General features: G+C 42.9%; 1 protein-coding gene and 2 long non-coding RNA genes across 3 annotated transcripts in view; 1 reads left to right on the top strand and 2 right to left on the bottom strand.

Annotated features, from left to right (window-relative positions):
* The first annotated feature begins 1,933 nt into the window (after positions 1-1,933).
* Positions 1,934-21,158, top strand: TMEM268 (transmembrane protein 268). The gene is made up of 8 exons (XM_034424614.3): positions 1,934-2,393; positions 4,850-4,962; positions 6,139-6,246; positions 7,396-7,545; positions 11,477-11,587; positions 13,433-13,513; positions 14,967-15,155; positions 20,117-21,158. Exons 1-8 carry the CDS (start codon positions 2,264-2,266, stop codon positions 20,306-20,308), a joined length of 1,074 nt encoding a protein of 357 aa, XP_034280505.2. The 5' UTR covers positions 1,934-2,263; the 3' UTR covers positions 20,309-21,158.
* On the bottom strand, positions 2,467-5,152 carry LOC117669856 (uncharacterized). Its single transcript, XR_004592524.3, has 2 exons — positions 5,067-5,152; positions 2,467-4,987 (listed from the first exon to the last, which is right to left on the bottom strand). It is a non-coding gene; the product is annotated as an uncharacterized LOC117669856 (long non-coding RNA).
* Positions 21,159-22,783: 1,625 nt separating the features above from the next.
* Positions 22,784-23,468, bottom strand: part of LOC117669854 (uncharacterized) — an 8,358-nt gene continuing 7,673 nt past the window's right edge. Inside the window, exon 3 of the long non-coding RNA XR_004592523.3 lies at positions 22,784-23,151. This is a non-coding gene — a long non-coding RNA (uncharacterized LOC117669854). The remainder of the gene's footprint in view (positions 23,152-23,468) is intronic.

Raw genomic sequence — 23,468 nt, 5'->3', positions numbered from 1 at the left:
GTGCCTCGAGAATCACAACTAGCTTGTAAGTTCTTTTTCTTCTTCTTCATTCCCGACTCTTAAGTTGGCTAAACTTTGCTCAACTTCACAGATGTCTTTTTTTCCTACGACCGGCTTCGTGATTCAGTTCCTCTTTACATGCTACTTACATGTACATCCTCTACAAGCCTACTTCTGGACTATACGAAGTAAATTTTTAAAAAAACTAGGTGCGGGACTGGGTGAAAGGTGTATGGATTAGCATACAAGTGTAGACCCCAGAATTCGTAAATCTTTTTTGGAAAAACCATGGATTTAAATCTTCTTTTGACAGCCTGATAACGAATGCGGGAAAGGGTGGCCCAGTCCTTCTCCTCCTTCCTGCGCAATCTAACTAACTGAGTAATCTTAAAACCGGAGTCACGAGAAGCAAACGTTCTTGATTGTGACTGACAGGGCAACCAGGGTTTCGCAACTGTGATGAAATTCTAAGGCGGGTTGAAGCAAAGCAATGACCAGTGCAGTGAACTCCCATTTGATGGTTAGAGTGCAAGCTACTTTTGCTGCCTCCTGGCTGCCAGCAGTTTGGCAAATCGAATCTCACCAGGCTCAAGGTTGACTCAGCCTTCCATCCTTCCGAGGTGGGTAAAATGAGGACCCAGATTGTTAGGGGGCAAGAGGCTGACGCTGTAAACTGCTTAGAGAGGGCTGGAAAGCACTGTGAAGTGGTATATAAGTCTAAGTGCTAATGCTGATGAGCCGTGGTGGTGCAGTGGTTAGAATGCAGAATTGCAGGCTAACTCTGCCCACTGCCAGCAGTTCGATCCTGACCGGCTGAAGGTTGACTCAGCCTTCCGTCCTTTTTTTGAAAAAAGTTTTTTTATTTTATTTCTTATAAATATATTGTAAATGTACATTCTCTTATCCATAATACATATACATATATTTTCTAAAGAAAAACAAATTCTTTTTAATTATATTCGGGATTGCTCTTCTACCCTTTCTTCTCCCTTATTTTACAACAATCCATCCTTCCATCCTTCTGAGGTTGATAAAATGAGGACCCAGATTGTTGGGGGCAATATGCTGACTCTGTAAACCGCTTAGAAAGGACTGGAAAGCACTGTGAAGTGGTATAGAAATCTAAGTGCTATTGCTATTCCTATTGATGGATGCTGCCTGCATTTAAAACAAAAACAATCCCTATATTATTCCGGGAATCCATATTTTGTCCACATTTATTAAACAAGTCAACCTGGAGCTTCGGTGACACCTGAAAGAGTTCAATAAGCATGATCATTTCAGGTGGTCATATCTGCAAGGATGCAACAGTGGAGGACATCAATCTCTGTTCTGTCTTTGTGAAGTTTAGAGATGTGCCCATGGACCGTTGCTGAAGTGCAGAACAGAGAAGCTGTTCTAGGAAGGGCCTAGCAATCTAGGAAGGGCCCTTTATAGATTCTTCTTTTTTTAATTTTTTTTTAAGGATAATTTAGCCTTTGTGCATGTAGATTGAGATCACCTGGAAAAAAGCTCGCGTGAATACAAGTTGGCAGAGCTGGGAAGAACTTCCAGAACCCAACTTCTAGAGCCCTGATAGCGCAGCAGACTAAAGCACTGTTATTAACATCAGCTGCCTGCAATTACTGCAAGTTCAAATCTCGCCAGGCTCAAGGTTGACTCAGCCTTCCATCCTTTCTAAGGTAGGTAAAATGAGGACCCAGATTGTGGGGGCAATAAGCTGACTTTGTATAAAAATATACAAAAGGATGAAGGCTGTTGCTTAACACATTATAAGCCGCCCTGAGTCTCTGGAGAAGGGCGGCATATAAATAAATAAAAAAAACCTTCTGAAAGCAGAAGAGAGAGAGAAAAAAAAAACAACCCCACAGTTCTGTGGGAAAGCTTTGAATGTCTCCAGGGTTGGTTCGTAGGACCTGTTTTGCGCAGCTCAGAGGTGTGCAACCCCGCCCAGGTGCTTGGTGAAGACATAGATATTGCTTCATACAATGTCTCAATAGAGTCAAAGAAAGCACTGGAGCACGCTAGAAGAAAACAGGGATGAAGCTTGCCTGGACTTCCGAGGGCCATCTGCTGACCTTTTGATCTTTACCTGCAATTGTCTTATCGTTCTCCTGGACCCTACCTACCTGGAGGAAATGAGCCGATGAAATGTTTTGTTTCTCTCGTCCTGAAAACAGCAAGGATCTTCAAGGAAGAAAGACCAGGCATTTACAGCTGAAGTTCTTGTTGGGTGAATTGCACAGTGGAACACCTGTTCGACATGATTTGTGGTGGAAACCAAGTCAAAGACAGTGATGAAGAAGGAGGAGGAGGAGGAGGAGGAGGACTACCCTTTAGCATCACTTATTGTTGGAATAAAGGAAAGGAGCACCCGGATTTCTGTAGAAACGGTAAAAATCAGTCATTTGACACCATTGGTGGAAAACATGATGGTAGCCATAATAACGTTGACCTGTTTTGGGCTTTTTAAAAATCATTTAATTTAATCTTCTGTTTGAACGGAGAACAGCTTTTATGAACAAAAGCATTAAATGAAAATCATTATCCTATCGTACGAGCTGGAGTTAAGATAAGGATGGAAATATTTGTATCAACGTAATTAGATCCTCTCTGGTTATTTTCTTAAATGCAATTTGATGGAGTCTGTGATATATCTGTTGTTTTCAGGCTTTTGGGATCTCGGCAAACTGCCCAATGTCAATATTATGCAATCATCATCCTCTTTTAATGACCCCATAATCCCTTGCGGGGTGGAGTCTGGGCAACTGAATGGAGCTGAGTGTTTTATTGGCCAGATGCCTTTCCTGTCGCCAATGCGGAGTTTTGTTCAGCAGATATATACTCATTGTGCCCAGAGAGAGAGAAATATCTGCCTCTACCTAGGATCGAACTCACAGCTTCCTGATTGTGAGGCGAGAGCTCCACCTCTAGGCCACCCCACCACTTGTCAATATCATGCAGTGTATGGCCCAAATCTGATTGTGTTCATTTAGTGACCATTTGAAGTTACGACGGCACTGAAAAAAGTGACTCGTGACCGTTTTTCCACACTTATGACCATTGCAGTATCCCCATGGTCCTTTGATCAAAATGCCTGGCAATATTTATGACAGTTGCAATGTCCTGGGGTCACAGGATCCTCTTTTATGACCTGACAAAGTCAACGGGGAAGCCAGATTCACTTAACAACCACGTTACTAAGTTAACAACTTCAGTGGTTCACTTCGAATTCACCCCATTTTTACCACATTTGTTATGTGGTAAAAACGGGGCGAATTCATTTAACAAATGTCTCACTTAGCAATGTAAATTTTGGGCTCGATTGTGTGGACGGAAGTCGAGGACTGGATAAAATCCACAAATGATTAAAATTTGAAATAGGCTACTTTCAAAGTTTTTGTTAAACCAGCCACAAAAAAACAGAAATTTCGTTCATTTAGAACAAGGTGCTAAAAAAAGGTTAGCATTTCCTTTACATGGAAAAGATTTCGAGTTCAGCTCGTGGCATTACTAAACGGCATTAAAAAACGATATGTAATTATGTCACATTGTTCCAGGATGAGACAGTTTTAATCTATCTCTTTCAAAAGGAAGCTTTTGTCAAAATCCATGAAACATATCATGCCTTTGGAACAAAATCATTCTTTTTTTGTGTGCTTCAGTCTTGCTCATCTTAAACATATATTAGCAAATACATCTTTGATATGCTTGTCATTTCCCCAACGCACTTAAAATATCCTTCCAAACATTTCCTGGAGATTCACGGATGTGCACAACGCACGATTTCTCCTCTGCAGCATTAGCAATGTTTCCCAAAAGCATCACTTGATAAACAACGCAAAGCTGAATGTCTAGATGTTCTGTCTTCCAAATTTTATCCATTAACTCTTTCCCCCACCCCTCCTCTCCCCAAATCTGTCGTGCTGAAAATGCATCTGGAAATCTGAATCTTAATGGGAATTGACAATCACACAAGACACAGAAGTGGGTAATTTGGAATGCCAGTGCTGTGAAGACATTTCAAATTAAGCTTCGGTTTGGCAGACAGAAAATAGTTGCGTTGGCTGGGTTTAGCCTGTCGCGCTAAGCCCCGGCTTACTCGATAAGCCAGAATGATCTTGATTAACCTATTGCACTGAGCCGAAGATGGGGTGTGCTTGAGTTTTGCCTGAGTGTGTTGTGTGAACCCAAGTGTCATGCTTTTGCAAAGCATGTCCCAAAGGGGTTTTTTTTTTCAAGAGGCAACTGGACTTGCCTTGTTTTTCCTTGAAGACGTTTCACTTCTCATCCAAGAAGCTTCTTCAGTTCTGACTGAATGGTGGAGAATAGAAGGATTCAGTCCAGGAGTGAAATTCACTTATGTTTCCTACCGGTTTGCAAATGTGTGCACGCCGTGCACACACTCGCTTCGCTCGCCCATGCCGTCGTCCTCGCATGCGCAAAGCCTTCTGCACATGCTCAGAGGCTGAAAATCATCGCAAAAAAGGGACGTCATGACGTTCGCCTGAGTGGGGCGGGGCTTCGTGCAGTCGGCCCTCCCGGATCGCGCGATCCGGATAGAACCGGCTGAATTTCACCCCTGATTCAGTCAGAACTGAAGTCAGAGCTGAAGAAGCTTCTTGGATGAGAAGCGAAACGTCTTCAAGGCAAAACAGAGAAAGTCCGGTTGCCTCTTGAAAAAAAAAAAAAAGCACCATTCGGACAACCGAATGACCCGAATGACTGAGGACCTCCATCGATATTTGTAAACCGTGATTGATGGCCTACAGCGAATTGTGGCAATTGATGGACTGTGGTTTAACCTGCCAACGTTGAACGATTCATTTTCCCAACGGTTGCATTGCAGACATTTCAAATGGAGAGGTTCTTATGGTGGTGACAGCTTGCAAACCCCGTGGGTCTCTTCCTCCTGTCGTCATGAATTCTTGGGAAGAGAAACTGAAAACTTTGGGAATAGAGGTGAGCCTTCCAGTCTTGTTGAAACCTGCAACGCAAAACCAGAGCTTTTAACAGATTCCCATTAGACGCAATATTTTTTTTATGTCCTGCATGCATGTACATACATGGGTTTTGGTGCGGTATGAGACATGCCTGGAACTGGTTCATCTTCCTCCGAGCTGACATCTGGAGAGATAGCTGCGGGAGTGTCCGGGGGAGTCATCACACTGGAAGGGGGAACTATGGCCCTTTTATGACTTGTGGGCTTCAACTCCCACAATTCCTGAGCCAGCATGGGGGACCATGGGGAACAATGGCCCTTTCATGACTTCAACTCCCAGAATTCTTGAGCCATGGCCAGCCATTCTGGGAAGTCCACAAGTCCTTAAAGGGGCCATAATTGGCCACCCCTGTCCTATAGTGACAGATTCACTGATGGATATGTTTAAATGCCTCCAGGGAAGGTAGGAAAGGGAAGCTCACCTGAGACTCTCTGTTACCTGCTTAAGCAGGGGGTTGGACTAGAAGGCCTGCAAAGTCCCTTCCAACTCATTCTATTCTATTCTATTCTATTCTATTCTATTCTATTCTATTCTATTCTATTCTATTCCATATTCCATATTCTATTCTATTCTATTCTATTCTATTCTATTCTATTCTATTCTATTCTATTCTATTCTATTCTACTCTACTCTACTCTACTCTACTCTACTCTACTCTACTCTACTCTACTCTACTCTACTCTACTCTACTCTATTTCTATTTCTATTTCTATTTCTATTTCTATTTCTATACCTATTCCTATTCCTATTCCTATTCCTATTCCTATTCTATTTATTCTTCCATTCTCTTCTCTTCTCTTCTCTTCTCTTCTCTTCTCTTCTCTTCTCTTCTCTTCTCTTCTCTTCTCTTCTCTTCTCTTCTCCTCTCCTCTCCTCTCCTCTCCTCTCCTCTCCTCTTCTCCTCTTCTCCTCTTCTATATTCCATTCCATTCTATTTCTATTCTATTTATTCTTCTATTCTGCATTCTCCTCTCTTCTCTTCTCCTCTTCTCTATTCCATATTCCATTCCATTCCATCCCATTCCATTCTTTTATTCAACAGCTCTTATCCCAAGTACATTTCCCATGATGTTTAATCCAAATCTCCTCCTCCGGTTCTAGACATGAGTCTGATGGTGTGCAATTATCCAAACAGGTGACAGAAGACCAGTGGGAAACTTTGATACAACGAGCTGTGCTGGAGCCAGAAATGAGAACGTACCTATCGTACAACTCCAGAGGAATAAGGATGGCCATTGCTGCAGTAAGAACCTCATAGAGAACTATGGGGAAAACATTTGGGGCATGAAGTGCTCTGTTGGTGACAAAGGGCTACACAGGTAGTCCTGGACGTACAACAGTTGATTTGGTGACTGTTCGAAGTTACAACATCACTGAAAAAAGCGACTTATGACCGGTTTTTATACTTATGACCATTGCTGTATCCTCATGATCAAGATTTTGGGCTAATGTGGACTAAATCTCTGTTTGTCTGTCTGTCTCTCTCTCTGTCTGCCTATCTATCTATCTATCTATCTATCTATCTATCTATCTATCTATCTATATCTGTCTGTCATCTATCTATCTATCCATATCTATCCATCCATCATCTATCCTTCTATCCATCTATCTATCTGCCTATCTATATCTGCCTATCTATCTGCCTATCTGCCTGCCTGCCTGCCTGCCTGCCTGCCTGCCTGCCTATCTATCTATCTATCTATCTATCTATCTATCTATCATCTTATCATGTCTCACTCTTTATTGTGGTTTAATGTAGGCTAAATCTGTCTATCTATCTATCTATCTATCTATCTATCTATCTATCTATCTCTATTATCTTTTTCTCTCTCTAGTATCTCTATTTATCATCTCATCTCTCTCACTCTCACTCTCTCTCATCTCTTTCTATGATCTATCTATAGTATTTATCTCTAACTATATCTTAGTCTATCTATCTATTATCTATCTGTCTATCTATCTATCTATCTATCTATCTATCTTTCTATCTTTTCTCTCTCTAGTATCTCTTATCATCTCATCTCTCACTCACTCTCTCTCATCTCTTTTTATCATCTATAGTATTTATCTCTAACTATATCTTAGTCAGTCTATCTATCTTTCTATCTCAAACTCGTATGTCATTCACCTCGCCAATGGTGACTCTTTTAATCTTTTCAAGAATAAATATTGCTCTTAATTGCTCTTAATGCCTGAACTAGCCATGTTGGCGCCATCTCTGAGATGGATGGTACCTACACTTAATAAATTAAGAAGCAAATAAGTACATAACTATTATTATCTTTGGTTGCACAGTCAGCCAAATATTGAGACCAGATTTGGCATTTTTATTTCCCCCTGTTATTATTATTTCTGAGAAAAGAGCTGCTGACTTCATCTCTTTCATTTTCAGATTGTCTACGTGACTCTTTGGATCAACCTTTATTCCGTCCTGCAAATTTTTTCGGTTGGACAGTCTTGGAAAGTCAGTGTTTTGGTCACTGTTGTTGCCTTGCTGACTGCTGTGGCCATCCTAGTCATAATTCATCACTATCAAAGAAAGGTAAGATGGAACTAGATTGTATCCAGTTGCCATTTCCATTTTTTTTTTTTTGGTCGTTTAATGACCCCATAATCCCTTGCATCGGTCTGGAGTCAGGTGTTCTGTCCCCGTACCACGCACACACCCCCACAGACGGCCCGGAGTTAATAAGCCACACGACAAAACTCTTTGATGATAAAGCTGGCAGCAACCCAGTGGCTAGCTGCCAATTCAGACTTTACTCACACAAAACAAAGATTAGACTGCCAGCATTCCGATAAAACAGGCAGAGTGTCAATAATACAAGGATTAGTCCAAATGCAGTCCGATAAAGCAGGCAAAGTCCAGTAACGCAGAGATCATGGAGTATTTCCAGTTTTTGCTCGTCACAAACTGAACCGGCCACCACACCCATATTTATACCCTGTGGGGTGTGGTCCAGTGACTCAGCTAATCTCTGGCACGCCTTCCCCTCTGCTGTGCACGCTTCTCCCTGCGCCTCTGCCGAGGGTCCAGCCAGCACTTATCTCCTTCGTCACTGTCTACCTGTGGCTGCGGGGACGTGCTTGGCTCTGAGCCTATCGTTTGGCCTTCGGTGTCCTCCGGAGGCATTGCCAGAGAGGAGGGTCCTGGAGAGGGAGGCCTTGCCAACTCCTCCCCCTCACTCTTAGAGTCTGCATCTGTCGATAGGCCAGGCTCAGGCAACGGAGCCACAACATCAGGGCAACTGAATGGAGCTGAGTGTTTACTGGCCGGATGCCCTTCCTGTTGCCAGTGCGGAGTTTCATTCAGCAGATATATTCTCATTGTGCCCAGAGAGAGAAATAACTGCCGCTACCTAGGATTGAACTCACAGCCTCCTGATTGTGAGGCGAGACCTCCACCTCTAGGCGCACCACTCATCCACTTGAGGAATGGATATTTCTTGTGCGTATATTTTTTTTTCCTTCTTTGACCATGCTGTTCTGGGTGGCTCCTTGCTATTGGTGAGCAACAGATGGAAAGAATCAAGATCTATCAAGTGACAAAGAGGTTTGGCAGGAATCCCACATGTGGAATGCTTAAGACATTGTCTTAAGCATTCCACAAAGACAATGCTTGCTTTAATCTCGGAAGTTGATATCAGTACATTCTACGACACCGCATTGATCCTGCTGTTGTAGTAGTCATGCATGAATCATGTTTGGGGGTTTCTTCTGTATGTCTTGTGATTTCAACTCTCTTGGCCTGCTCTATCGGGAGAACTCTGAAAGGCATGGGAAAAAAATATTTCCCTGGGGTTAGAATCACTATGTCTTGGACTGTGGGGTCCTTGGTAATATTTCATTACCAAATAAGGGAACTTCATCAGCATACAATGTATTGGAAGAACCAGAGGGGGGTTTCAGCAGGTCCTGACCAGTTCTGGAGAACTGGTAGTGGAAATTTTGAGTGGTTCGGTGAACCGGCAAATACCACCTCTGGCTGGCCCCGTCCCCATCTATTCTCTGCCTCCCAAGTCCCAGCTGATTGGGATTTTGCAGTAACCTTCCCCTGGAGTGGGGAGGGAATGGAGATTTTACAGTATCCTTCCCGTGGAGTGGGGAGGGAATGGAGATTTTACAGTATCCTTCCCGTGGAGTGGGGAGGGAATGGAGATTTTACAGTATCCTTCTCCTGGAGTGGGGGAGGGAATGGGGATTTTGCAGTAACCTTCCCCTGGAGTGGGGAGGGAATGGGGATTTTGCAGTAACCTTCCGGTGGAGTGGAGAGGGAATGGAGATTTTACAGTATCCGTCCCCTGGAGTGGGGAGGGAATGGAGATTTTACAGTATCCTTCCCCTGGAGTAGGGTAGGAATGGAGATTTTGCAGTATCCTTCCCCTGCCACGCCCACCATGCCACGCCCATCAAGCCACGCCCACAGAACCGGTAGTAAAAAAATGTTCAATCCCACCGCGTGAGTCAAAGGTCGTTTTTACATTTACCCAAAAATGCTAAATCAGGATAGGCCAATTTGGTGAAGTCCCAACATACATCTGATTTCCAACTCCTGGCTTTTACGCCAGCCCAGATTCCTTTTTCCTAAAATTTCAGGAGACCAAATTTAGAGGCATTAATTTCTTGCCTGCAAATGTTCTTTTGATTCCACTGGGCGAAGTCGAAAGTGATGTCAAATTAAATGTAATTAAGTTGAGGTCGTCGGATGGCTCCCTGTGCTTTTGACAATTTTCCCTTCTGCCTAATGAAAAATTAAAGAGCGACTTTTACAGAAGCCCGTGGAGCTGACTCAGTAATTGTTCTGTCACCTCGCCCGGATCCATTATTTATTTTCTGTCTTGGCTAAGAGGTTGGCCTAGAGGTGGCTTGTCAGGTTGAGTCCAATCCAGATGTGTAGACTTCACAGCAGATTACGGCCAAAGGCAAATGTGAAGTCATTTGATCAAACTGAAATACAAGCTGTCCTCAACTTACATCAGTCCAGGGGTGCTATTCAGCAGGTTCTGACAGGTTCTGGAGAACCGGTAGCGGAAATTTTGAGTAGTTCGGAGAACTGGGCAAATACCACCTCTGGCTGGCCCTGGAGTGGGGTGGGAATGGGGATTTTGCAATATCCTTACCCCAGGAGTGGGGTGGGAATGGGGATTTTGCAGTATCCTTCCCCCTGGAGTGGGTGAGAATGGGGATTTTGCAGTATCCTTCCCCCTGGAGTGGAGTGGGAATGGGGATTTTGCAGTATCCTTCCCCCTGGAGTGGGGTGAGAATGGGGATTATGCAATATCCTTCCCTCCAGGAGTGGAGTGGGAATGGGGATTTTGCAGTATCCTTCCCCCTGGAGTGGGGTGAGAATGGGGATTATGCAATATCCTTCCCTCCAGGAGTGGAGTGGGAATGGGGATTTTGCAGTATCCTTCCCCCTGAAGTGGGGTGAGAATGGGGATTATGCAATATCCTTCCCTCCAGGAGTGGAGTGGGAATGGGGATTTTGCAGTATCCTTCCCCCTGGAGTGGGATGGGAATGGGGATTATGCAATATCCTTCCTCCAGGAATGGGGTGGGAATGGAGATTTTGCAGTATCCTTCCCCTGCCACGCCCACCAAGCCACGCCCACAGAACCGGTAGTAAAAAAAATTGAATTCCACCACTGCGACAGTCCATTTCGTGACCGTTCCAACGACACTGAAAACAGTGACATGACCATTTTTCACACCTGCGACCATCGCAGAATTCCTGTGGCCACGGGTCAGATGTTGGGCAACCGACTCGTCGTTGTGACGGTTCCGGTGTCCCCGGGGTCATGTGATTCCCTCTTGCGACCTTCTGATGAGCAAAGTCAACGGGGAAGCTGACAATTTGACGAACCGCAGTGATTCACTTAACAACGGTGGCAAGAAAGGTGGGGCAAAATTCACTGAGCAACTGTCTCTCTGAGCAACACAAACTTCGGGCTCAATTGTGGTTCGTAACTCGAGGACTACCTGTACACGCTTTCCAAAGTCACAAGTTAGAAATAAATGGATTGTTTTGAAGTAGAAACGGACTGGCCATCCGGTCAGTGGGTTGCAGTCACGTTCATCCCTCAAGACTACCAAGAGCCTTGGTAGTACAGGGGTTTAAGGCACCCTGTTATTAAGCTTATTAAGACCAGCTGCCTGCAATTACTGCAGGGTTCGAATCTCGCCAAGGCTCAAGGTTGACTCAGCCTTCCATCCTTTCTACGGTAGGTAAATTGAGGACCCAGATTGTGGGGGCAATAAGCTGACTTTGTATAAATATACAAAAGGATGAAGGCTATTGCTTAGCGCATTGTAAGCCGCCCTGAGTCTCCGGAGAAGGGCGGCATATAAATCAAATTAAAAAAAAAAAAAAAAAGACGGATGTCCTTTCAAGTGCTTTCCTTCTCTTAAAATCCTGGTTTTGTAGCCACAGCTCAATTCTTCTCGTCGTCTTCTTTTTCTTTCTCTTTAACCAGATGAATGTGAATACAGATATGAGGCTAATGGCTGCCAACGAAGCCTTCATGAAACTTGGATTCATGGTAGGGATGACAAATATTCCGGACAAAAACTGTGCTGTCCCACAGGTATGTTTTTCTGAAAGGGGAATTTCCTAACAGAAGAGTAGATCAGATCAATGGTTGTCCAATCTCTTCTTGAAAACCTCCAGAACTTCTGAAGGCAAGTCGTTCCACTGATTAATTGAACTGGGATTGTTAGAATAACAGAAGTTGAAAGGGTCCTTAGAGGTCTTCTAGTCCAACCCCCTGCTCAAGCAGGAGATCCTATACCAGTGATGGCTAACCTTTTCGCCATTGTGTGCCAAAAATGGGGAGAGCACGGCGAGGTCACCCATGTATGTACCCCTCAGGAACCACTAAATTCATAATTTTAAATCCCGCGGACCACTAATACGATCTGCCTCATGACCGGCTGGGTGGGCGTGGCTAGATGGTCATGTGACTGGGTGGACATGGCCAACTCAATGTTACTCCCGTCAATGGGTGCCTCGCCAGCCTCTACTCACCCCTCTTCCCACCTCTCCTCGCCTTCCCGCCCGGGCTCCTTAGGGTCCCAACAGGAAGCAGTTGTTGGAGCTAAGCAGCCACCATGAGAAAGAGTTGGCAAAACAGCTCAGCTCAAATTGGATCTGACCAAGAAGGAGGCTTAGCAGAAGCACCTCACTGAGGACTAGGAGCATAGGCTTTCCAAGCAGAGGGAAGATGTGAGGGAGTGCAAGGCCAGGTACCGGCACCTGGAGACTCAGCTGGCTGAGGTGGTCAGCCAGTTCCAGGCCATGAGGCAGTCCCACTGGAACGAGGCCCTCCGGCTCTTCCCCACCAGAGGTGCTTCCCTCCAGCCTTTGCCCAAAGCCCCACACCAGGAGGCTGAAGCAGACTCCAAGTTGGAATTTCTGCCCCCCTCCGACCCACACAAAAAGACCCCGAAGGGGGAGACTCTCTGCAGCAACACAAACATTCATTGCACGTATCTGTCCCAGGGGCCGTAGTTTGAGGACCCCTGATTTAGTGCCGTATAAAAAATGGAAATAATTTTTTCTGTGGACCACCAAAATTTTCTTATGGTTCTAGTCCAACCCCCTGCTCAAGCAGGAAACCTTATGCCATTCCAGACAAACGGCTGTCCAGTCTCTTCTTAAAAACCTCCAGTGATGGAGCACCCACAACTTCTGAAGGCCAGTCGTTCCCCTGATTAATTGAACTGGGATTGTTAGAATAACAGAAGTTGAAAGGGTCCTTAGAGGTCTTCTAGTCCAACCCCCTGTTCAAGCAGGAGATCCTATACCATTTCCGACAAATGGCTGTCCAGTCTCTTCTTAAAAACTTCCTGTGTTGGCGCATCCACAACAACTTGATAGTAGCCTTGATAGGAGCCTTGATAGTACAGTGGTTTAGTGCACCCTGTTATTAACACAGCTGCCTGCAATTACTGCGGGTTCGAATCTCTCCAAGGCTCAAGGTTGACTCAGCCTTCCATCCCTTCTAAGGTAGGTGAAATGAGGACCCAGTTTGTGGGGGCAATAAGCTGACTTTGTATAAAAATATACAAAAGAATGAAGGCTATTGCTTAACGCATTGTAAGCCGCCCTGAGTCTCCGGAGAAGGGCGGCATATAAATCAAATTTTAAAAAAAACAAAAAAACTGGATGCAAGTCATCTGTCTACATCTATCCCATGAAACATGATAATTTTGCAACAAGAATTCCGGATTCTAAAGATAAGATATCAGTTCTTTGGAGGGTTGTAGGCGGACGCGAAGTTCTGGACGTGAGTCATTTCTTTACACAAATGATATAGCATCACATCTGTGAAATCTGTTACTTATCTGCAAGTAATTGCCGACCACTGAAGAGACAGCTGATTTTCCCAGGTGCTTTCTTGTTTATCTCTCTCCCTTCTTCTCTCCTTCAGTTGTGGTTTGTTCGTTTCGATGTTGGACCCTGCCTTCAGTCTTTGACGGACTCTCTGGCCACACTGGAGAGAAACCAGGAGGTAAGTTGTTGGGCTACTCCTTCCCTTTAAGCCTCTTAGGTGCAGGGTCGAGAAAAGAGGACACCCGAAATGCATTCCTGTCCAGCTAATTGGGTTGTGAGAGAAATAAATAACATTTGGATGTCTTAGCACAACAGATGAAAATGCTAACTCTCCTTCCTATACCCTGAAACTTCTAGAAAGTTCAAAAAAATGAAAATGACATTTGATGTCCTCCTCTCACGTGTCAGTCAATCCCATTCATCATCATATTTTAATGGCCCTACAATAATCCCATGCTAGGTGGAGTCTGGGCAACTGAATGGAGCTAGCAGAGTGTTTTACTGGCCGGATACCCTTCCTGTCGCCAGTGCAGAGTTTTGTTCAGCATTTGTTTGTTTGTTTGTTTAGATTTATATGCCACCCTTTCTCCGAGAGGACTCAGGGCGGCTCACAACAATAAAACAGAAAAATAAAACAAAAACTCCAGGTTAAAAGTTACACATAAAATCCCTAAAATCAATTTTAAAATGATATATTCTCATTGTGTCCAGAGAGAGAAATATCTGCCTCTACCCAGGATCGAACTCACAGCCTCTTGATTGCGAGGCGAGATCTCCACCTCAAGGCCACCGCACCACTCCTTTCAGTCAGTCCCATTACTAAACTCCACACCGCCTCTGTTCCTAAAGTCTCTACATTTTTTTCCCACACCTTTGAGGTTGACTACGGTAGACTAAGCTTAGTGTAGTGATTAAAGGCGCCAGGCTAGAAAATGTGAGTTCTAGTCCCATCCTAGTCACAAAGCCAGGTGGGTGACCTTGGGCCAGTCCCTTTTGGTCATAGCCAGGGGTGGGCTTCAAAATTTTTAGCAAGGGGTTCTTTGTCCAGTTGCTGGGTGGGTGTGGCCATGGTGGGTGTGGCCTAGTCGGCCTCCTGCACCACGGCGAGGGGGGGGCGTTTTTGCCATCCCCAGGCTTTGGAGGCTTTCCTTGAGCCTCCAGAAGGGCGAAAACGGCCTCCCCAGGCTCCAGAGGCCCTCTGGAGGCTAGAAACGGGCCTTTCTGAACTTCCGGTAGGCCCATTTTTCGCCCTCCCTGAGCCTCCGTGTGCGCCCTGCACTTCCCTGCATCCAAAACGGACCGCATGGGCACTCCTGGGAGTGGCGGGGTGGAGTGGGCGGGGCCAGCCAGGAGTGGGATTTGGGGGTTCTCCGAACTGCACAGAATCTTAGCTAGAGGTTCTCCCGAACCCTTGCGAACCTCCAGCAGCCCAGCCCTGATCACAGCGTAACACCAAAATTCGCCAAGAAAACGCCAGGAATTAGTCCAGGCAGTTGCCAGGATTCAAGACTGATTCAAACGTACAGACACCCATCTGAAAAGAGATTTTTCAAGATCTGATCCCTTGCTTTGGATTTGCTGCCTTCTCCTATCGCTTTTCTTTAAAATAAACCATGGCCTTTTGTTGCCAGTCGGCTCTGAAGCGCCATCTGGAAGACGTCGGCATTGTCGTCGAGACAGCTATCCTGCCAACTTGGGAAAACCAACTGAATGATTCTTTGGAAGAATCTTCACTGTTGCCAGAGACAAAGAAGAAGGGCGGCAGGAATTTCATGGCGCGCCGAGAATTCCTCCGTCTCATCCCGGACAGAACACTGGAGGTAAGGATTCCTTTCCCTTGCTTTCTCTTCCCTTCCTCCTTTGCTTGGAAGTCCAGCAAGGATCGGAATCGGAATCAGAATAGAGCTGGAAGTAGAACCCACCCCTCTACTATATGTATTGCTACGGCATGCCTGGAAGAAATATTTTCCTCTATTTCCGTGATATAACAACCTGCAGTGCTCAGGCTGTAGTGCTTTGAGATTTGTGGTGGAAAGAGAAGCTTTTCACGGAAAGCATGTGCTATATTGCTCAAGAGTTTTGCAATAGCAATTGTTTTGAAAACGCCTGAGCTGCAAAGGATATCAGCTGCGTGACTCAGCTGGAATCCCCTTCAAGTCAATCCCTCGTTCTGAACATGCCTTTTCTTTTATATTACTTCAAATCCGCCCTCGATCCCCGAGGAGCCTGACTGATACACAACGCGGAGCCTTTTAACAGATTTAACAGATTTAACAGAGTTGGGAGGGACCTTGTAGGTCTTCCGGTCCAACCTCCCCACCCAAGCAGGAGACCCTACACCATTTCTGACAGATGGCAGTCCAGTATCTTCTTGAAAGCTTCCATGCGTGAAGCTCCCACAACTTCTGAAGGCAACTTCTGTTCCATCAGTTGATTGCTCTCACTGTCAGAAAATGTCTCCTTATTTCCAGGTTGAATCTCTCCTTGATCAGTTTCCATCCATTGTTCCTTGTCTGGCTTTTGGGTGCCTTGGAAAATAGCTTCCTCTCTGTGGCAGCCCCTCAAATATTGGAAGACTGCTATTGTATCTCCCCTGGTCCTTCTCTTCACTAGACTACCCATGCCTAGTTCCTGTAACTGTTCTTCATGTGTTTTACTCTCCAGTCCCCTAATCATCCTGGTTGCTCTTCTCTGCATTTTTTCTAGAGTCTCAACATCTTTTTTATAGTATCTACCGTATTTTCCGGCGTATAAGACGACTGGGCGTATAAGACGACCCCCAACTTTTGAGATGATTTTCCTGGGTTAAAAAGTCGTCTTATACGCTGGAAAATACGGTATCTATCTATCTATCTATCTATCTATCTATCTATCTATCTATCTATCTATCTATCATCTATCTATATCTTTCTATCTATCTATATCTATCTATCTATCTATCTATCTATCTATCTATCTATCTATCTATCTATCATCCAGCTATCCATCCATCCATCCATCTATCTACCGGTATCTACCCTGTTTCCCCCAAAATAAGACATCTGCTGATAATAAGCCCAATCAGGCTTTTGAGCGCATGGCAGTAAGGCCAAGTACTTATTTCAGGGTTCAAACAAATATAAGACAGGGTCTTATTTTGGGGAAACACTGTATCTCTCTCCCTCTCCCTCCCTCCCTCTTTCTCTCTCTCTCTCTCTCTCATCTATCTATCTATCTATCTATCTATCTATCTATCTATCTAACTATCTACCTATCTATCTCTCTATCATCCAGCTATCTATCTATCTATCATCCAGCTATCCATCCATCCATCTACTGGTATCTACCCTGTTTCCCCCAAAATAAGACATCCACTGATAATAAGCCGAATCGGGCTTTTGAGCGCATGGCAATTTCAGGGTTCAAAAAAATATAAGACAGGGTCTCATTTTTGGGGAAACACGGTGTCTGTCTGTCTGTCTATCTATCTGTCTGTCTGTCTATCTGTCTATCTATCTGATGAGAACAGTAATAAAACCTACCCTGTTTCCCTGAAAATAAGTCATCTCCTGATAATAAGCCCAATCGGGCTTTTGAGTGCATGCGCTAGAATACCCCCTCTGAAAATAAGCCCTCCCCGAAAATATTTAAACACATGCACAGCCGGTTTCCACCATTTCCTCTGGTTAAGGTTAGGGAGACGGCAAGAGGAGCCCCATCTTGCTCCATGTGCCCCAAAATAATAAGACCTCCCCAAAAATAAGGCCAAGCACTTATTTCGGGGTTCAAAAAGATATAAGACAGGGTCTTATTTTTGGGAAAACATAGTATGTCCAGTATGAACTACAAAACCTAATAAACTAAATAAACCAATGTGATTAAAAATAATAATATGAAGAAAACCCAACAATCCTGGATAAAATGCCAGGCAGGCAAGAAATTAGCTGGGACCGAAAGGACATTGGAATAAAAATCGTTGACTTTAAATTGGATTTGGGGTTTTTTTTACCTAAGAGGCAGATCAGAGACAATAGGAGGATAATTTTAAATACTTTGGAATATTACGAAGCACATCCAGAAAAACAAATGGCATTGATATTTCTCGATGCACAGAAGGCGTTTGACACCGTGAATTGGCAATTAATGATAAACCAATTACAGACTATGGACTTTGGGGGGAGATTTATAAACATGATCAAAGCAATTTATAGTAAACAATCGGCAAAGGTGATGATAAATGGAGATATGACTGAGAAGGTTAATATCATGAAAGGAACAAGACAAGGATGTCCTTTATCCCCATTGTTATTTGTGTTGACATTAGAGGTATTAAATAGAAATATAAGACAAAATGAAGAGATAAAAGGGATGAAAATTAAAAAAAGAAGAATATAAATTGCAAGCATTTGCAGATGATTTAGTGTTTATTTTAGAGGAACCTCAAGAAGTAGGACCAAAATTAATAGAATTAATAAAAGAATATGGAGAGGTGGCAGGGTTGAAAATCAATAAAGATAAAACAAAAATACTGGTGAAAAATATTACAGAGAAATAGAAAAGGGATTTAATTGAGAAATTAGATATTCAGATTACCAAGAAGGTAAGGTACCTAGGAATTCAACTAACAGCAAGATGTGTAACGATAAAGGAAGATAATTATTACAAATTGAAAAGACAAATTGAGACGGACTTGGAGAGATGGGAAAACTTACAATTATCATTAATGGGAAGAATTGCGACAATTAAGATGAATATATTACCTAGATTGTTGTTTTTATTTCAAACAATACCGATAAAATTGGGGGGGGGGGAAATACTTTGAAAATCTTAATAAAATGATAATGAAATTTATATGGCAAGGGAAAAAAGCGAGCATTTACATAAAAATGTTACAAGATGCAAGAACCAGAGGAGGGTTTGGATTACCAAACTGGGAATTATATTATCAGGCAGCAACATTATCATGGATGAAAGAATGGATTTTATTAACATAAGGCTATTGACTTTGGAGGGACATGATTTACAATTGGGTTCACATGCCTTTTTTGGTATGGGAAAAATAAGATACATAGTTATTTTCAAAGACATTATATAAGAAATGCTTTATTGTTAATATGGGAGAGAGTTAGAGAAAAACACTACTTAAAAATACCAATATGGATTTCAACAATGGAAGCGTTAATACATCCAAATGTTATCAATATGGGAAATATTATTAGATATAAAGATGTTTTATCAGAAAAGGGGGAATTGAAAACGAAACAAGAATTAGAAAAACAAGGGATTGATATGGTTTGCTATTCACAACTGCATATCCAAACGAGATATGAAAAAGATGCTAAGTTATATGGTTTTTACTTGGAAATGTCAGAATTGGATGAGATACTCACAGGAACAGATGAGATTAATGATTAAAAAATTGTGTAGCTGTCTACTTGGTATTAAATTAGAAGACGAACAAGTAAAAAAGAAACAATGATAGCGTGGGCGAAAAATTTTGGATATACAATAGAAACTATAAATTAACAATGGCTACAGCATACAAAGAGAATTTGTACAAAATGTTTTACAGATGGCACATGTCACCAGAAAAATTGTCAAAAATGTTTAAAGATAAATCAACTAAATGTTGGAAGTGCCACCAGACACCGGGATTGTACTATCATATGTGATGGACATGTCCAGAAGAGAGAAATTATTGGGCAAGAATTCGAACATGGTTAGAGAAAATGACACAGGAACATATTGATTTAACATTGAACAGCTGAAGCTGTTCCTGTTGGGTATCTTACCTGAGAAAATTAGTAAAGAAAATGTATATTTGATTATTCATGTAATAATTGTGTTTGCACAAAATTGGAAAGCAGAAAAAATCCCTACAAAGGCTGAGGTAATTAAGAAAATATTAGAATGTGCAGAAATGAATAGGTTGACATGGCAATTAAAGGAAAGGAAGAATTGGAATATTACAATACAATACAATACAATACAATACAATACAATACAATACAATACAATACAATACAATACAATACAATACAATTTTATCAATGGATAGAGATTGAATATGGACAAGAAGCAGAATACAATATAAGAAATTTAGAAAGAATATGTTGTAATAAACCATATGAAAATGTCAAAGCAAAGATGGATATATATCAAGAAAATGGTGGTAAATGTTGAATATGATGACATGAAATTTTGCACTCAGATGACACACTGATTGAATAACGATGTACCGCTTATTTAAAAATAAAAATAAAGTTGTATTTGGGGTCGTGTACAAGAATGGAGGGGGACGTGGTGGCTCAGTGGCTAAGACGCTGAGCTTGTCGATCGAAAGGTCGGCAGTTCAGCGGTTTGAATCCCTAGTGCCGCATAACGGGGTGAGCTCCCGTGACTTGTCCCAGCTTCTGCCAACCTTAGCAGTTAGAAAGCTCGTAAAAAAAAAAATGCAAGTAGAAAAATAGGCACCACCTTTGGTGGGAAGGCAACAGCGTTCCGTGTGCCTTCAGCATTGAGTCATGCCGGCCACATGACCACGGAGACGTCTTAGGACAGCGCTGGCGCTTCAGCTTTGAAACGGAGATGAGCACTGCCCCCTAGAGTCGGGAACGACTAGCACCTATGTGCGAGGAGACCCTTTACCTTTAGCTTAGAAGAATGGACCTTTCTTTTTCTTGTGGGTTGTTGGGTTGAGGGTGAAATTTTTCTCATGAGAAACTCACGTTCGGCCTCCAGGGTTTTCTGATGGACCAGAATAGACTTCCTCCATTAATGGTGACTTCTTGTCTCGTTTCAGACAATGGCCCAGCAGCTCTTGACGATTTTCAGCAGCTACTACGTCAGGCTGTTAGTCAGTGGTCAGCTTCCAGAAGTCCATGCGGGGCAGCACGAAACTATTGGCCAGAAGCCTTGTCTCTGCCAGTTTGTAAAGACGAGACTGCTGGGGAAAGAATTATCTGGATTCCGACAAAGGTGGACATTCTGTTAGCAACCAAGGCTCTCAATCATCATCAAAGACTGAAGAACCAGAAGTCGGAGGGAACGAAGAACGGTTTGCATTGTTCTTCATACAAAGGAACCATGCCTAAAAATATGTTTTTTTTTTGGAAATGTCTGCGCCTTGTTCTGAGGAGAGAGACTACATTATATTTGGATCAGGATCTGCCTCTGAGTGATAAAGAAAGGTTTTTTGTCACGTGATATATTGTTTCGCTGGTCTCTGGATTGGATTTTCATGCATTGTTGGTTGCCCAGAGCCGTGACAAGGAGTTGGCAGCCGTATCAATGCTGGAAAGAAAAGGAAGGAAGGAAGGAAGGATGGAAAGAAGAAGAAAGAAAGGAAAGAAAAGAAAAGAAAAAGGAATGATGGGAAAGAAAGAAAGAGAAAAAAGAAAGAAAGAATAGAGAAAGAAAGATGGAAGGAAGGAAAAGAAAGGAGGAATGATGGGAAAGAAAGAAAGAAAAAAGAAAGAATAGAAAGGGAAAGGAGGAAGGAAATAAATAGGGAGAGAAGGAAGGAAAGAAAAAAGAAAGGAATGATGGGAAAGAAAGAAAAAGAAAAAAGAAAGAATAGAGAAAGAAAGAAGGAAGGAGGGAAAAGAAAGGAGGAATGATGGGAAAGAAAGAAAGAGAAAAAAGAAAGAATAGAAAGGGAAAGGAGGAAGGAAATAAATAAATAGGGAGAGAAGGAAGGAAGGAAAGAAAAGGAAAAGGAAAAAGAAAGAAGGAAAAGAAAGTAGGAATGAAGGGGAAAAAAGAATAGAAAGAAAGAATAGAAAGAAAAAGAATAGAAAAAGAAAGAAGGAAGGAAAAGAAAGGAATGAAGGGAAAGAATAGAAAGAGAAAGGAGGAAGGAGGAAGGGAAATAAATAGGGAGAGAAGGAAAGAAAGAAAAGGATAAAGTAGAAAAGAAAGAAAGGAAAAGAAAGGAAGGAAGGGAAAGGAAGGAAGGAAGAAAGAAAGAAAGAAAGAAAGAAAGAAAGAAAGAAAGAAAGAAAGAAAGAAAGAAAGAAATCCCCCAGGAATTAAGAAACATGTTTTCTAGCTGGATTCTGGAAACTCAAATTTATGAACTGAACTTCAGAGCTGCTTCGGTGTCCCTTCCAGAGCTGGAACTTCGGAGCTCAACACCCCTGCCTTAAAGGACGCACGGAGTGATTCATGGTCAGTGAATCAGCTTCTAGGAAAGAGAGTCTTCCTTGACTGTATTCCCACTTGTCTCCCCTCAATGTGCAAAATCATCCTTTCTCACTGTGCCCCACCATGATGATATCATGCAAGCTCTGGGGATGTACTCCTTTCTATATAAGGCAATTTCTCAGTTTTTGCTCCCCCTTTTAACTACTTGTGATAGAAGGAATGGCAGAGCCAGGGTGGGAGGGGTAAAAATGTATGACAGAGGGAGTCCTTTGCTTACAACCGTTCATTTAATGGCCGTTTGAAATGACAACTGAAAAAAAAGAATTTATGGCCATTTTTTCATCCTTATGACTGTTGCAGCATCTCCATGCTCATGAGATCAAAATCCAGATGCTTGGAGTTGGCTCGTATTTATGACACTTGCAATGCTTTGTATTACTTCCGAGTTGGCTTTCGACAAGCAAAGTCAATGAGGGAAGCTGGATTCATTTAATGACTACCCAATTCACTTAACAACTGGAGCGATTGGCTTAACAACGGTGGCAACAAAGGTCATAAAATGGGACAAAGCTCACTTAACAGCTGTCTTGCTTAGCCATGGAAATGTTCGGCTCACTTGTAGCCGTAAGTCAAGGACAAGGAAGGAAGGAAGAATGGAGAGAGAGGAAGGAAAGAAGGAAGAGAGGAAGGAAGAGATAGAAAGAGAAAAAGAAAGAGGAAGGAAGGAAGAGAAAGAAAGAGAAATGAAAGAGAAAAATAAGGAAGGAGAGAGAGGAAGGAAGAGAAAGAAAGAAATGAAAGAGAGAAAAATAAGGAAGGAAGGAGAGAGAGGAAGGAAGAGAAAGAAAGAAATGAAAGAGAAAAATAAGGAAGGAAGGAGAGAGAGGAAGGAAGAGAAAGAAATGAAAGAAAAATAAGGAAGGAAGGAAGGAGAGAGATGAAGGAAGAGAAAGAAAGAAAGGAAAGAAAGAAAAATAAGGAAAGAAGGGAGAGAGTGGAGGAAGGAAGAGAAAGAAAAAGGAAAGAAGGAAGGAAGGAAAGAAGGGAGAGAGTGGAAGGAAGGAAGAGAAAGAAAAAGGAAAGAAGGAAGGAAGGAAAGAAGGGAGAGAGTGGAAGGAAAGAAGAGAAAGAAAGAAAGAAAAAGAAAGAATGAAAAGAAAGAGAAAGAGTCACTACAGGGCTCCTTAATGAGTTTACTGCAAGAGACTGATACAGCTAACCATCAAAACTACCGTATTTTATCAATGCTTTGCCTTCCACACCCCACACCTCCTCTTTTACCTTCAACCATCTCTGGTTGAAAAAAAAAAAAATACAAACCGAGTCAAGCAACTGCATTTTTATTCCACAAATTATATTTCCTTTCGATATAATTTCAAGATTTGGTCATTGCAAAGGTAGGCTCTACCGGTACCCCAGACACAGGATAATCAAACACGTTCACCTCCGCTCCGTGGGGAGTTTATAAACGTGCTTTCATGAAGTTGTCTGCGATAGCCAAGTAAGAAGGATGGAAGCATTTTGCATCTTCTCAAATTGGTAGACGAGGACCGGGCGACGTCCCAGTGGATCTGCGAACGCTGCGAACGGTCCTTTATCTGCCTCAGGTCCCCCTAGGCTGGTCCGCAACGAAACTGCTGCATTTGGGGGACTCTGCCATCTTAGATTTTCGTCATCCGCCGGCAGGGTAAGCTGCACAGGTCAAGAAAGAAAATTAAAACTTTAGGAAGGACCACAGATCATTTTTTTTTTTTTTTTAGGAATTGGAAACTCTAGAACCGAGGACAACATTTGCTGCCAGTGAGAACGGTTAACCATTGGAATGGCTTGCCTTCAAGAACTGTGGTTGTTCCATCACTGGAGGTTTTTAAGAACAGGAACAGAGTTGGAAGGGACCTTGGAGCAGGGGTGGGTTCTAAATTTTTTTACTACCGGTTCTGTGGGCGTGGCTTATTTTGTGGGTGTGGCTTGACGGTCATGAGAGCCTTGGTAGTACAGGGGTTTAAGGC

The sequence above is a fragment of the Pantherophis guttatus genome, chromosome 16 (genome assembly GCF_059756535.1).
Source record: "Pantherophis guttatus breed Tessera chromosome 16, ASM5975653v1, whole genome shotgun sequence".
Lineage (NCBI taxonomy): Eukaryota > Metazoa > Chordata > Lepidosauria > Squamata > Colubridae > Pantherophis > Pantherophis guttatus.
The sequence above is the reverse complement of the archived record's forward strand: the minus strand, read 5'-3'. Positions and strand labels throughout refer to the sequence as shown.